This window comes from Theobroma cacao, chromosome 7, assembly GCF_053813885.1.
Source record: "Theobroma cacao isolate CCN51 chromosome 7, ASM5381388v1, whole genome shotgun sequence".
NCBI classification, from domain to species: Eukaryota; Viridiplantae; Streptophyta; class Magnoliopsida; order Malvales; family Malvaceae; genus Theobroma; species Theobroma cacao.
In genome coordinates this window covers 3160569-3173578 of record NC_142645.1, presented here as the reverse complement: position 1 = coordinate 3173578, position 13010 = coordinate 3160569, and the positions used below count along the sequence as shown (strand labels likewise).

Sequence of the window (13010 nt, the reverse complement as noted above, 5' to 3'; positions counted from 1 at the left end):
GTAATTTTAACTTGTCATAACAGAACCTTAATCACTCCCATTAATTACCCCTAAAAACCTCATTTTTAAATTGCAAATTGCCCTTCTTCTTCAGTAAATTTCCATTTCAAACCCTAAACCCAAATTAAAAAAAATTAAAGCAAAATCCTAGAACCAAAAAAAAAAAAAAAGGAGAAAGAAAACATTGGAAACATTCTATGTTGTCAGCTCATTGTAAGAAGAAGCCTTGTTCCATAAAGGCCAATATTTTCTTGGTCAACATTTTTACATGCATTTAACAGCTTTTTTTTTTTTTTGCCTTCAATAAGTTGCTTTTCATTGGATCTGGTCATAACAAAGGGCCCATCTTTGCCCTTTTATGTGTTCACATTTAGGATCTTTCAATTAGTAATGCAAAGAGGTTGGTAAAGTTTAAAAGGAAAGATTTGAAATTTATTTATTTTTTCTATGAGCTCCTATTTTAGCTCTGTCTAATCATATCATTTCTGGTTTTTGTTTCAAAATTTGATTTTGATCCCATCTTTTGTCTTTCCAGGGGAAGATAAATTCTGGGTTTTGCTTGGTTTTTTGAGCTCTGATTCCAAGTTTCACTCTTTCATTAAGTTTTTGAGGATTTAAAGGTTTCTTTTGAGGGAAAATTGAATTGGGTTGGTGCCATATGATATAAAGGTTGAACGTTGATGATAGAAGTTGGTAGGGTTTTGGGTTGTGTTGGTGGTGGGGGGTTTTGGTTATTGATGAAATGAAAAGGATTCCTTTTTGTGCTTGTGATGATACTGATGATACAAGGACAAATGGGTGTCATAAGAACAAATTTTTTGTGGTTTTTGGTAATTCTGCTTTGTGTACCATTGGCTGTCAGCTTAGATTACAGGAGGTCTGGAGAAGAAGCATTTCTTAACCAATTAGTAGATCCAGCAACTGGGGAGATTGATGAAAATCTGGTAAAGGAGATTACTTTGCTTGTTTGCTCCTGATTACTGTTCATTTGCTTGTAAACTCCTTTGTATAAGAACAGTTTCCTTCAATGATCGGTTTTCTTTAATTAATGTTCATTGACTGTAATTGATTTGCTTGAACAATATTGTTTGTGGTCTGAAAGCAATTTTTGCTTTGTTTAGTAGCAGATAGTTCATATTTGCTGAAACCATGCTTTAGCCTTTTATTGATGCGGTAGAAATGGTTGAGAGGATGTTTTATGAAGCCTTGGGCATATGTTGGAACCATACTTTAGTTATCAACTCAAGCATTTGAACTTTGTAATATCTAATGATCCAATGATTACTTAGAGGTATTAAAACAGTTTTAGTAATCTCTGTATTGTTTGTCTATCAAGGCATATGTTTATAAATTGGTTGGAAGTGAGGAAAAAGAAAAGCAACATTAGAGGTGGAAATACGTGGGAGTGTTATGCACTAGTGCATAGAGATATCTGCTGAAATCAGAGTTTTTGACTATATCAGCAGCTTTCCTGTATGATGGATAGTGCATACTAAACTTTTGAGGACTAGAAGAGGCATTAGATGTATGACTTTCGAAGTCCATCTATTATACACTGAAATTAAGGTGCACTACAAATTGCCTTGAAACATGTTGTCTGATAATATTTTAAAGCTTATTACACCATTTGGTGATGACAGTAACATTAGATATTGACAACATAGATTAGTGAAAATGTAAGTTAGGTAGTGACAATCATTATTCAAATGGTTAAAAGTTGTACTTGAGGTTAACAATGATTTTCTAGTAGCTTTTTTTTTTTTAGAAAAAACAATGATTTACTGGTACTGTCAATAGGATAGGGCATTAAGATGCTTTTGGTTTCTGTAGGTTTGGGAAGTAGGAACTAAGTCCTCTTGCCCTTTGCCTCAATGTTGTCTGAAATTATTAAATTGTTTACATGCAGGCTGAGTTGTTATGGACAAGTTGCAGACAAGAGTTGAATGATTTGAAGGATGCTTTTGAAGATCCTGAGTTGCACCTCTTGGAGGAAACACCCAGTACAAGCAATGATATTGATAGAAAAGGTCACTCATTAGCAAAAGAAAACATTCAGAAATTGAATAATGTTCTCCATCCCCAGATAAAGCAAGCTATTTCTGACTGCATAAGAAAGAATAATCTTCTATTACACATATCTGGAGAAGATAGTGGCTTTACGACTTGGTACACCAGATATTATGAGTCATTGTTCCGCATGCCTGATGTTCCTAGAAGGATTTTGGCTACTCAGGGCATTGCAGGAGCCCCTTCCTCAAACTTAGGCCCATCCCCATCCCCATCCCCATCCTCAGCCCCAGCCCCAGCCCCTTCTCCTGATTTCAGTCCAGATCCATTGCAAAGTTCAGCATCTTCACCCTCTCCACTTCCTACACCTTCTCACCATGCTGCACCTCCAGAAAATGATATTCTGGACAATTTAAGTCCAGCCAATAGACATTCAGAAGAGAAAGGGACTGATAACAGTAAAACAATTATTGTTGCTTGTGTTGTGACTGCTGTAGTAACATTTGTTGTTGCAGCGTTGTTCTTCGTTTTATGCTGTCGTAGAGGTTCTGGAGCTAAACAAAATGATGAGAGGCCTCTTCTCAGTTTAAGCTTAAGTGAATACTCTGGTGGTATATACTTTCCCACACATTGTTGTTGTCTAGAATAATTTTACAAATTTTTTACCAAAACTTTTTTTTTTCAGGTTCTTCTCATGCATATGCTTTTGGATCTATTAAAGAACAAAAGCTTGGTCACCAATCATTTGGTAATGAATCAAGCTTACATAAAAAAGCTTCAACTAATGGCAATGTTTACATTGAATCTGATGCTCTACAAATCTCCCTGGATGGAAAGTCATCATCTGGAGCTGTTGCTGGTGCTGCGAAAGCCTCACCTGAATCTTCTGATACATCAGGCAATACTAATTCACTGCTACCACTGCCTCCAGGAAGGGTGGGTACTGTCCCACCTGGAATGCCTCCTTTGAAGCCTCCTCCTGGCAGAGCAGATCCTCTTCCTCCTGAACCTCCTGCGCCAATTAGGGACAGTCCTCCTCCACCACCTCCTGTCCCAAGTAGGGCCAGTCCTCCACCACCTCCTGCTCCACCTCCCTTTATGAAACCTGCTTCTGCCAATGTAGGTGCCCGGCCTCCTGGACCTCCACCACCACCTGTACCTCCTGGCACCAAACCAGGTCCTCACCCCCCTCCTCCTCCCAATAGTGGTCTTGCTCCTCCTAGGCCACCTCCACCAATGCCCTTAGGTTCCAAGATGCCTCGACCACCAAGTGGACCACAACGAACATTTAATGCTATCTCTGGTGAGGGATCTGGCTCAGAGGGTGATGCCAACGCTCCTAAAGCCAAACTAAAGCCATTTTTCTGGGATAAAGTTGCAGCTAACCCTGATCATTCAATGGTCTGGAATCAGATTAAATCCGGATCATTCCAGTACGTGACAATTCTTTCCTTGTTTTTCTTTTTACTCTTGATGCCAATGGATAAGTATGAGATGCTTGACACTACCTTTGCAGGTTCAATGAGGAGATGATAGAAACTCTGTTTGGGTATGCATCTGTTGACAAGAATAAAAATGATAAAAAGAAAGAGCCCTCTACACAGGATCCCGTGGCTCAGTATATTCAAATCCTTGATCCCAAGAAAGCACAAAATTTAGCAATCCTTTTGCGGGCATTGAATGTGACCACTGAAGAAGTTTGTGATGCACTTCGTGAAGGTGATTTTCTCCATCTTTTAATCCATTAAAAACTGTGCTTCTGAGCAACCTATGTGTAGGTTTCTAAGCTAGTGCTCCACATTGATGTTTGTCTGGTATACATGGCTATGGTATTAATGGCTAAGAGTGAAGCATGCTTAGCAATTAGGGTTACAAGCATTTCTCGAGTAGTTATAATGTGTGTTTTCAGCTACTGGGGGATAATTGTTGATAATTTAACAAGAATTCTGTCAGGGCATTTACTTATACCAATTATTGATCCTTGAAAGTGGCACTACTGTCCATGGAATTGGAAAATTTTCTCTATAATTTGCCACCTTTCCCTCTTAGCTGATTCCTTTTGGTTTTTAATACATTGTATCTCTTCTTGGAAAAGAATTTTAGTTGGCATGTTTTATATATCTACCATGTCTGAACTTATGCTAATGCCTGAACAATGTCAAACATGAACATTTAGTTGAAGCTAAGCATATGCAATAGAATAGCCTGTAGGGTTTTTCCCCCTTTACTGTATCATACTGACTGAGCTTTTCTATGCTTGGAATTAACGTATTTTTTTTAACATAGGCTGGAATATTGCACTTAAACCCAATTAACCACACTATCTGCTCATGCATCATAATTAAACAGTCTTGAGGGTTAGAGGAAATACACAGATTCATTTTAGTAATATGGAAAATTATTAAGATAACCTTGGCTCCTAAAACTTGTTGAAAGTGTGAGATTATTAATAGCCAGATAACTAAATAGGACATCGTCCCTTGAACCAAAAATACTTGTTTAAAAACCTGTAATTTGAGCTCACGGCTTCCAAAAAGGGTAGTGCTCCTAACTCTCATTCTGTGTGTACAAGTATGTTTTTGTTTATTTGTTTATTTTCTGGGGGTGGGGATGGGGCCTTTGGGGTGTTTCCCTCTAGCTATTGTAATATCAAGATGTGGACAGTGCTCTGCAGGCCTTTCTCCAGAATCCATGGGTGCACCATTGCCCTGGACTTATGAAGATTTATGGACGGATCTAGTATTAATCTGCAGACATCTATTTTTGGATACGAAAATATTTGCTGAATTATCTTGCAAGTGAACAGTTCATAACTGAAAGAGCTTCAACTTTATTTTTTTGATCAATCATGTGTCGGATGGGCTCTATGCTGTTACTCTGTTGTGCTTCTGGTGTGCTTTCGATTGTTGAATTATTGTAGTACTAATATGTTCCTTTTTTTGGTTATAAACAAAAGGTAATACTAATGTGTTTAGTTTTCAATCATGATATTCTAACCTGTTCTTTTGAAATCAGGAAATGAGCTCCCTGTTGAACTCCTTCAAACTTTATTGAAGATGGCGCCAACAGCAGATGAAGAACTCAAACTTAGACTGTTCAATGGTGAACTTTCTCAACTTGGTCCCGCTGAGCGGTTCCTGAAAGTCTTGGTTGACATCCCATTTGCTTTTAAACGAATGGAAGCGCTGCTTTTTATGTGCTCTCTTAATGAGGAGGTTATTGTCACTAGAGAGTCCTTTGAAACATTAGAGGTGGGTCATTAGATTTTAAATTGCATCACTTGCGTATCATATTTTGGTCCAATAATTCATACGAGGCATGTAATGCATCAGCAATGGTTGGAAATATTTTAGATAGTCAACAAAATGTAGTTTTAAGGATGTCTATGCCATGGAAAAACACGTACTCTTGTGTGATGTTTTATACAATCAAATTCAGTCTCTTTCCTATTTTGACAGGTTGCTTGCAAGGAACTCAGAAGTAGTCGCCTATTCCTCAAGCTTTTAGAAGCTGTTCTTAAAACCGGAAATCGCATGAATGATGGGACATTCCGTGGTGGTGCACAAGCTTTCAAACTTGACACACTTTTGAAGTTATCAGATGTTAAAGGAGTAGATGGCAAGACCACACTATTGCACTTTGTTGTCCAAGAAATAATACGCACTGAAGGTTTAAGAGCTGCCCGTGTTGCAAGGGAGAGCAAAAGTTTTAACAGCATCAAATCTGATGATCTTCTTGAGGACGTTTCACCTGATACGGAAGAGCACTACCGCAGCCTTGGTCTTCAGGTGGTTTCCCGTCTGAGTGGTGAACTTGAAAATGTCAAGAAAGCAGCAGTTCTTGATGCTGAAAACTTAACAGGAACTGTTGCCAAACTTGGCCATGCAATCCTAAAAACACGGGATTTCTTGAACTCAGAGATGAAGAGTACAGAGGAAGAAAGTGGTTTTCGTGAAACATTAAAGAGTTTTGTGCAGAATGCTGAGGTTGATGTCATGTCGTTGCTCGAGGAAGAAAAGAGAATAATGGCTTTGGTGAAGAGCACTGGCGATTATTTTCATGGAAATGCACAGAAGGATGAGGGCTTACGCTTGTTTGCCATTGTACGAGATTTTTTGATAATTTTAGATAAGGTGTGCAAAGAGGTTAGAGATGCCCCAAGGAAGCCAGCAAAAGCACAGACAAAACCCGTGTCCAATGCATCATCTTCCTCTGAGTCTCGTTTTGAACCACCTTCTTCTGATCCTCGTCAGAAGCTTTTTCCTGCAATTGCTGAGAGAAGGATGGACGATTCTAGTTCTAGTTCAGATGACGAGAGTTAAAAGTGTTCATTTGATGAAGGTATCATGTTCTTATCCTTGTCATGCAATCTTTTAGCTTGCCACCTTATATGCTGAAATTTAAAACTTAGACATATACTTGTCATAGATTGTGCTGCTGGTGAGATCTAAGTTCTGTTTTTCTTCAGATGGATGTTATGATGGCAGTTGATCAACATGGGAGGCTGCCAAAGCATCGGTGCTGCAAATGTTTGATGAAAGGAATACATCTGAAGTACCAGCAGAAAGGGAAAAGGGGAAGTGAATGGTATTTAGCTCTTCAATGCTAGATTTCTATGGAGCTAACATCACAATGTGCAATTGACCTTCCTTTGGTATTGGCTTCATGATTCTTGTTGAATTCCCTTCCCTCATCTGCCCAACTTGTGCATTGATAGATAGATATAAAGATGCCTTCATTTTTTTTTATCTAATATCTAATTCTTTGTTTATAAATTCTGTTGATAATTTTGATTTGAAAATTAGAATATTTATCAGGGTAGTGTTGAAATTAGAAACTGCTTTACTGTCTATAAATTTTGGATGGAAGAAATTTTGATATATTTAATTGAGTCAGGTGAATGCCACCACTTTTTCCTTCCTGACATGATAATATGCCATTCATTTCTGTAATGCCTTTGCTTAAAAAACCCAAAAATCTGATTGGCTCAGCAGCAGCTAATGAGGAGACATCAGCTTTGAGACTAACTGTCGTACTTCAAAGTACTTAAAAGGTTTCTTATAGCTGCATTTTGCCTCGGATGGCTGCAGACTAGAACATCAGATCATCTTACATTTCTATTCAGTGAAGGAATCACAACTTTGGGTCTCAAATTATTCCAAGATTGAGAGTACAAGATCAGCACTATCAATAAACAACATAGCATTTATCTTGGGGGTAAGGAAAGATTGATGTGGCTATATTCCAATACCCAAAGTGGCTCCAGCATTTCCACGGCTAAAAATTCAAACATCTTTGAAGAAGATACCAGTTCTTTATGCAAAAGCAACAGATGCCAAAATCAGAAGCATTACCGTCAAAATATTCATTGCCACTAAATAAAAAAAGATGAGAAAACCTTAATATAAAGAGGGTTTCGGGTGGAATGGAACTAGACAGCTGACAACCAATGAAAATGAAAATATTCCTTTCACACCACCTTTGCACCATTTCATAGTGATTTGAACCTGTCCATTCAAGGATATATCAAATTGATGGAAACTGGAATGGGACCAAATCTATGTATTGGCAATGAACTCTAGTCTCATATAAATACATTAACAATGAGGCTTGGGACACCACGATCTGAACCTCTAAGGACTCTTTGCTTGGACTCCAAGGCTAACAATTTATTCACGCTGTCTGATTATGATTACTGTTTCTGTACTATGAACTTGAGGAATAACATCATTTGTTGATTACATAATAAAAATTTTGAGCTTTTCAACCAAGAAAAGAATAAGGGCTAATGTTCTACCATAAAATTTTGCTCAAATTATTGTCAGAGTAGCAGAAACAGAATAGCTTGATTAAGGTTTGCCGTCTGTATTCTTCTGATCAGACCTGGTAGTTGGTAGCTGTTGTATTAGTATTATCAAAGCTTATCATTTGATTATGGTGTCTTATAAATTTTCTTAAGAACAACATTGGAACTTTTATGAAAATTATGCAAAGTTGTTGAAATTGAGTGTAGAATATTAACATCAAGAATAGATGGTTCTACAATCCTGCCAGAAACCTACTTAAGATTCTCAGCAAAAGGATAATCATTGTGCCACATCTTTTCGCGTTGATTTTTCCTGGGGGTCACCAGAAAAGCATCAATTCATGCCTAGTCTACTAGTCACAGTTCCTTTCTCACCAGTTAGCAATGTCCAGAAGAGAATGATTCCTTTTTGCTTTACACTCTTCATGATATTCCCAGGGAATTTGTCCACTCCTTTCTCTAAAGGACTCCTCTCACACTATAAGATGCCGACCCCCTAAAACTACCTCCCAGAAAATTCCAAAATCATAACATTTTTTTTTGGTTGTTTTGTAATGAGTGGTTGCATTAAACTTGAAGTTCAAACAGAAGATCAAACTCCCCAGAAATGGTGCATTTCATTAGCCGAAGACGTGTTCAAGAGGTTTCTCTCCCAGGGTAGTCCAACAGTGCATAAGGTATTTGGAGAAGGATCATTATTTAGTCCCCTGTTGTTTGGAAAATACTTTGATCCGTCCGACGCCTTTCCTCTCTGGGATTTTGAATCAGATAGCCTGTTATCTAATCTAAGGAACGCTGGCAAGAGCATAGTTGATTGGTTTCAGACAGACCAGGCTTATGTACTTAAAGCAGAACTACCAGGTAAATTTTTTCAAGCACCCCTTGAAGCATTCTGATGTTAGAATGTAAACTTAATGATCATTAATTAAGATAGAAAGGAAAGGAACATTAGGAGTGGAGGCATTATTCCATAGCTTGCAGCTCTTTCTGTGTCTTGAAAAACAAGGAGCCTTGTTTTGAAACATTTTTGGTATCTGGTTCCTGAAAATGGGAAAAATAAGGTGATGTTAGGCATGGGGAATCCTGTGAAAGAGTTGGGAATAAGGCCAAGACTCCATAGGTTTAAAGAAGAAGTAAATTAAAAAGTGGTTGTTTATTTTGTCAAGACTGATCCATGATGGTTTGATGATTAAAGCAGGAGTAGGGAAAACTAATGTTCAAATCCATGTTGACAATGGGAAAATTCTGGAAATTAGTGGACAACTAAACCAGCAAAGAGAATCCAAGACAAAGGATTGGAGAAGCTGCAATTGGTGGGAATATGGATATGTAAGGAGGCTTGAGCTGCCAGAAGATGCATATTGGAGAAGAATAGAGGCATACCTGAGCAACGATGTGCTTCTAGAGATTAGAATTCCCAGAAATCCTTTGCATAGTGATACTCCTGAAGATGCAGTGGGCAAAAATTCAGAATGAATGTGAAACAAATGACACACACTGCTAAGAACACGATAATCTTGACATAATGAAAACTTCTACTATGTGAGTGCATGGCATAGACCATGTAAAATTGTGTGTAGAGTCACATAAACACTTGGTATCAGTTATCAGATAGCAGATATAGGCCTAACTGATTATCTGAAATGAATTGCAGAGAAGAAGGATCAGGTACTTTTAAAGTAAAAAATTCTTAATCAAACAACAAACCAACAATTAAGAATTGGTATCATTCAATTCTCCAAGACATAAGTTTTAGATCCTTGGCCTACTGTTCATTTATAGGCAAGACTAGAGTTCAATATGAGAGGAAACAGCCCACAAGGGCTGCAGATAAGCTGTCTGAAACCATTGAGGACTACTTCATGAGCATCACCAACCACCTAAAAGGATACTATTTTAATAATTCACAGAAATTCTAAGAATTAAGTCAGAACTAGGCCAAGAATGAAATATGCAGCAATGTTTTTGGGACCTTTCCAAAACAGGATGTGAACCAGGCCAGACCACAGCATGCAATTTATAACCAATTGAAAACATGATTTTCTTTATATCACTGCATTTTTTAAAGCAAACATTATCATTTAAGAGCTACTTGAAACCAAAAAAGTAGCAGCGCTAACCAGCACTTGGTCGAGTTGTTTGTGTGCCTTGTCTTGAAGTATTGAAGTCGACGAATAAAAAGAACAACTAGGAGGATTTCTGTCATAAATGGGTGAAGAGAGAAATAAGGGTAGGTAGTTAAAAGAATTGGTTCTACTTAGTTCGTTTGCAGAATTGATTGCACCTTCTTTAATATTACCATAAAGCAATCAATTGAAGCACCAGGTAGAAGAATCTAGTATGAACACTGGGGGCTACTCCTTCAATCTGCAATCAAAATTCTTGCCATAACTAGCTGTCCAGTAATTTTTATCATAAAGATAACACTTTGTTCATGTTCAAGGTGCATCTTTCAGTCTATCTTGGTGTCCAGTCCTTAGTTTTTAGGATAATTCCACCCGTAGACCTCTAGAGAGGGTGAGAGAGAGGGAAACTAAACATAAGTATCTTTGATTATGACACTTTGTAGAGATTTTCTTGGCCCCAACCTTTTTCTTTTCTCTTGACTGTTAAGTAATGGTTGCTTCCATATAAAGAGAGCAAGCCATGAGGATATATGTTTTTTTTTCCTTATAAAGATCATATCATTGTGGTTTACAAAGAAGAATGGCAACAGGGAAATCACATAATTTTCTTCTCTTTTCTTCTGTTTCTTTGAGCTGCAATATTGTGCCTGAAAGTACAAACAAAATAATCATGAAAATGGTCTTTACCTCAATGATTTCTAGCCAGCATATAATGTTCTAATGGATTAATGTTAGGTAACATAAGAATCTGCCTAATCAAAAACACTGGCCCTTTTTTGTTGGATTTGGGTTTTACCTTCTCAACAGCATTTTAATATGCCTTTATGCAGTACTAATTTGTCTACTTCTCAATACCTTATAATTGCTTATACTTTTCCAAGACATTGTTCTTTCTGTTGAACTAATAATACACAAATCTCATTGATTCAAGTATAATAAATCAAGTTGTTGATCATAATTATAGACTGAGAATGAACAAAAAAATTCAGACAATGTTCTGATATATCAAGGATGTGGCAAATCGAGTGCTGTTGGACAACTTTGAAGGCTAGTATATATATAAATCAGAAAGATGGGGAACTTTTGCCTTGGTTTGTGTCTTGGGGACAAAGCTTTCAAGGCTAGATATGTCTGCAATAATAATAAAAATTGATGGTTCCATCATAATCTGTGAGAAGAATAATGTGGATGCAATAATTTCCCATGAGAACCCTTTTTTGTATTTTATAACAAGCTATTATACTCTAATTTTATCTTAAATTTATTTTCGAGATTTATATTTTTTTTTAAAAAAATTACAATTTAAGACGTTAAAATTTGTATGGATTTGATTTATATAAAAAAAAAAAAAACTCTTCCCTTTTCTTCCTAATATCTTGGAGCAATTTACTTCCACTTTGATCAAATACTACTGATTTGTACTAATGAAGACAAAAGGAGTACATTGAGGGAATAATTTTAACTAGATTAGAAGCCAAAGGGCTGATCAAAGATCAATGATCATGGATTTTCAATTTTCTATATACTGTGGGAGATATAAGAAATGAAGTCCAGTAGGCCCATCAAAAGACTTTTGGACAAGTTGGCACTTGGTAGTCCATTATTGAACTAGGGAATCTTACAAATCATGCATTAGTCTCCTATAATGCTTTTGGTTAAACTAAAAAGTCCAACAAGCCTAATGATTAGGCTCAATAAATAAGCCACAAATCTTTTATTTTGGACAGTTAGAAAGAGATATCAGATTCATATTCTCTTTGAGCATTCTTTCTCTCCTGAGAAAGAAAATTCCTCCTCCTCTCTCCTTTTATATGATAAACAATCCTTTTGTGCATAATCCCAAGCTCATTTGCAAGATGAGTAGCTGTTAAACAAGGAAGACAATTAGATACTGATGATTCTGCATTCAAAACTTGTTTTTCCTTATCATTCCTTGTACATGGGTAAAATTATTATCTGAATTCATCTCAAACTCGAATATAAAATATCCGTATTTTATAAAATTAGATTGAATAAATACAAATACCTGTTTAAAAAATACTCATTATCATCCCTAGTTCCCTGAAAGATAATTTAAGACCAGCAAACTTAAGAGAAAAGTTTCCTAAAAAATTGGCTTTTGAGCACTGCATAGGGCACATCTGTAACACTAGGAGGCAGCAGAATGTGACATTTCTGATGCATTTTAACTGACATAACACCATCCAGAGTTTAATTTAATGAGATTCAGCAATTAAGGTTGTTTTCAGTGTCATATTCCCATACCTTGAAAAAGAACATTCTCTCATTTTTTCCTGCAGGCCTCCCATCTTAGTTTGATCCAACAATTGTAGTCCAAAAACTTGGATTAACCTGCTAAACAGATCTATGTTATCAGTCAACTGAATAACCAATTAGATTAATCCATAGCTCTAATCATCTGCCATGTGCTTAACAAGAGGCATCCAAGACACAATGGCCAAACATAACATACAAGATTAGGATCTAATCTCGTCAGATTAGCGGATAATGTGAAACTGATAAAGCTGCAGCTTCAAAGCTTAATTGGGTTTCTTTGACTGATTAAGTAGTTAATTTTATAGTAACACATGATGAGGGATAAATTAATGATTAAGCCAAAGTACTTAGTGAACTTTTGTACTAGCTGACAAGAAGCATGAAAAAATACAAATAGGAAATGCTTGTTGCAGTTCAGCCCATGCAGACAGACAATGGATCTCATCAAACGGTTGTTGAACTAAAGAATAGGATCAATATTTTACCAAAGGGTTCTCAATTATTTGAGGGTTTGTGTGTGGTCTCGGGTGAATTTCCATTGGTGAGATCATCAACTTCATAACCAAACCTTTTTAATTTCTCAGTGTACCAAACGATTTCCCAAGCCATAATTCTTCACACCTAACAGCTTATGGTTTTCTCACCATGCATTCAAGGAATTGCAGGATCCAAGCTTAATTAACCAGGAGACGACCGTACCTTTCATCTTCTTTACGTTAAAGCAGAAGGTATTAGAGGAGGACAATACTTGCTTGGCAAAGAGGCAATTCCCATTAAGTCAAATTCCACCTAAA

At 36.9% G+C, this 13010-nt stretch overlaps 2 protein-coding genes across 6 annotated transcripts; both read left to right on the top strand.

Moving 5' to 3' along the window:
• Positions 1-251: 251 nt before the first annotated feature.
• Positions 252-6926, top strand: FH5 (formin homology5). 4 transcript variants are annotated; one of them, XM_007021035.3, is made up of 8 exons: positions 252-400; positions 536-944; positions 1907-2618; positions 2693-3440; positions 3524-3726; positions 5023-5258; positions 5466-6348; positions 6476-6926. In XM_007021035.3, exons 2-7 carry the CDS (start codon positions 771-773, stop codon positions 6327-6329), a joined length of 2937 nt encoding a protein of 978 aa, XP_007021097.3. In that variant the 5' UTR covers positions 252-400; positions 536-770; the 3' UTR covers positions 6330-6348; positions 6476-6926. The 4 variants fall into 4 exon arrangements, with proteins under 4 accessions (XP_007021097.3, XP_017979938.2, XP_017979937.2 ...); XM_018124449.2 differs by lacking the exon at positions 252-400 and having other exon boundaries at positions 413-944; positions 1907-2603; XM_018124448.2 differs by lacking the exon at positions 252-400 and having other exon boundaries at positions 413-944; positions 1907-2615.
• A 1395-nt stretch (positions 6927-8321) lies between these two features.
• On the top strand, positions 8322-9484 carry LOC18593692 (HSP20-like chaperones superfamily protein). 2 transcript variants are annotated; one of them, XM_007021033.3, is made up of 2 exons: positions 8322-8674; positions 9012-9484. In XM_007021033.3, the coding sequence occupies exons 1-2, from the start codon at positions 8368-8370 to the stop codon at positions 9287-9289; spliced, it is 585 nt and encodes a 194-aa protein (XP_007021095.1). In that variant the 5' UTR covers positions 8322-8367; the 3' UTR covers positions 9290-9484. The 2 variants fall into 2 exon arrangements, with proteins under 2 accessions (XP_007021095.1, XP_017979972.1); XM_018124483.2 differs by having other exon boundaries at positions 9009-9484.
• The last annotated feature ends 3526 nt before the right edge of the window (positions 9485-13010 follow it).

Excerpts from the sequence above, each read along its gene's own strand:
- FH5 (XM_007021035.3), top strand. The coding sequence starts at position 771 with ATGATACTGATGATACAAGGACAAATGGGTGTCATAAGAACAAATTTT. Across the intron at positions 3,441-3,523 it reads ATTAAATCCGGATCATTCCA|GTTCAATGAGGAGATGATAG; the intron begins GTACGTGACAAT and ends CTACCTTTGCAG. Across the intron at positions 3,727-5,022 it reads TTGTGATGCACTTCGTGAAG|GAAATGAGCTCCCTGTTGAA; the intron begins GTGATTTTCTCC and ends TTTTGAAATCAG.
- LOC18593692 (XM_018124483.2), top strand. The coding sequence starts at position 8,368 with ATGAGTGGTTGCATTAAACTTGAAGTTCAAACAGAAGATCAAACTCCC. Across the intron at positions 8,675-9,008 it reads ACTTAAAGCAGAACTACCAG|CAGGAGTAGGGAAAACTAAT; the intron begins GTAAATTTTTTC and ends TGATGATTAAAG.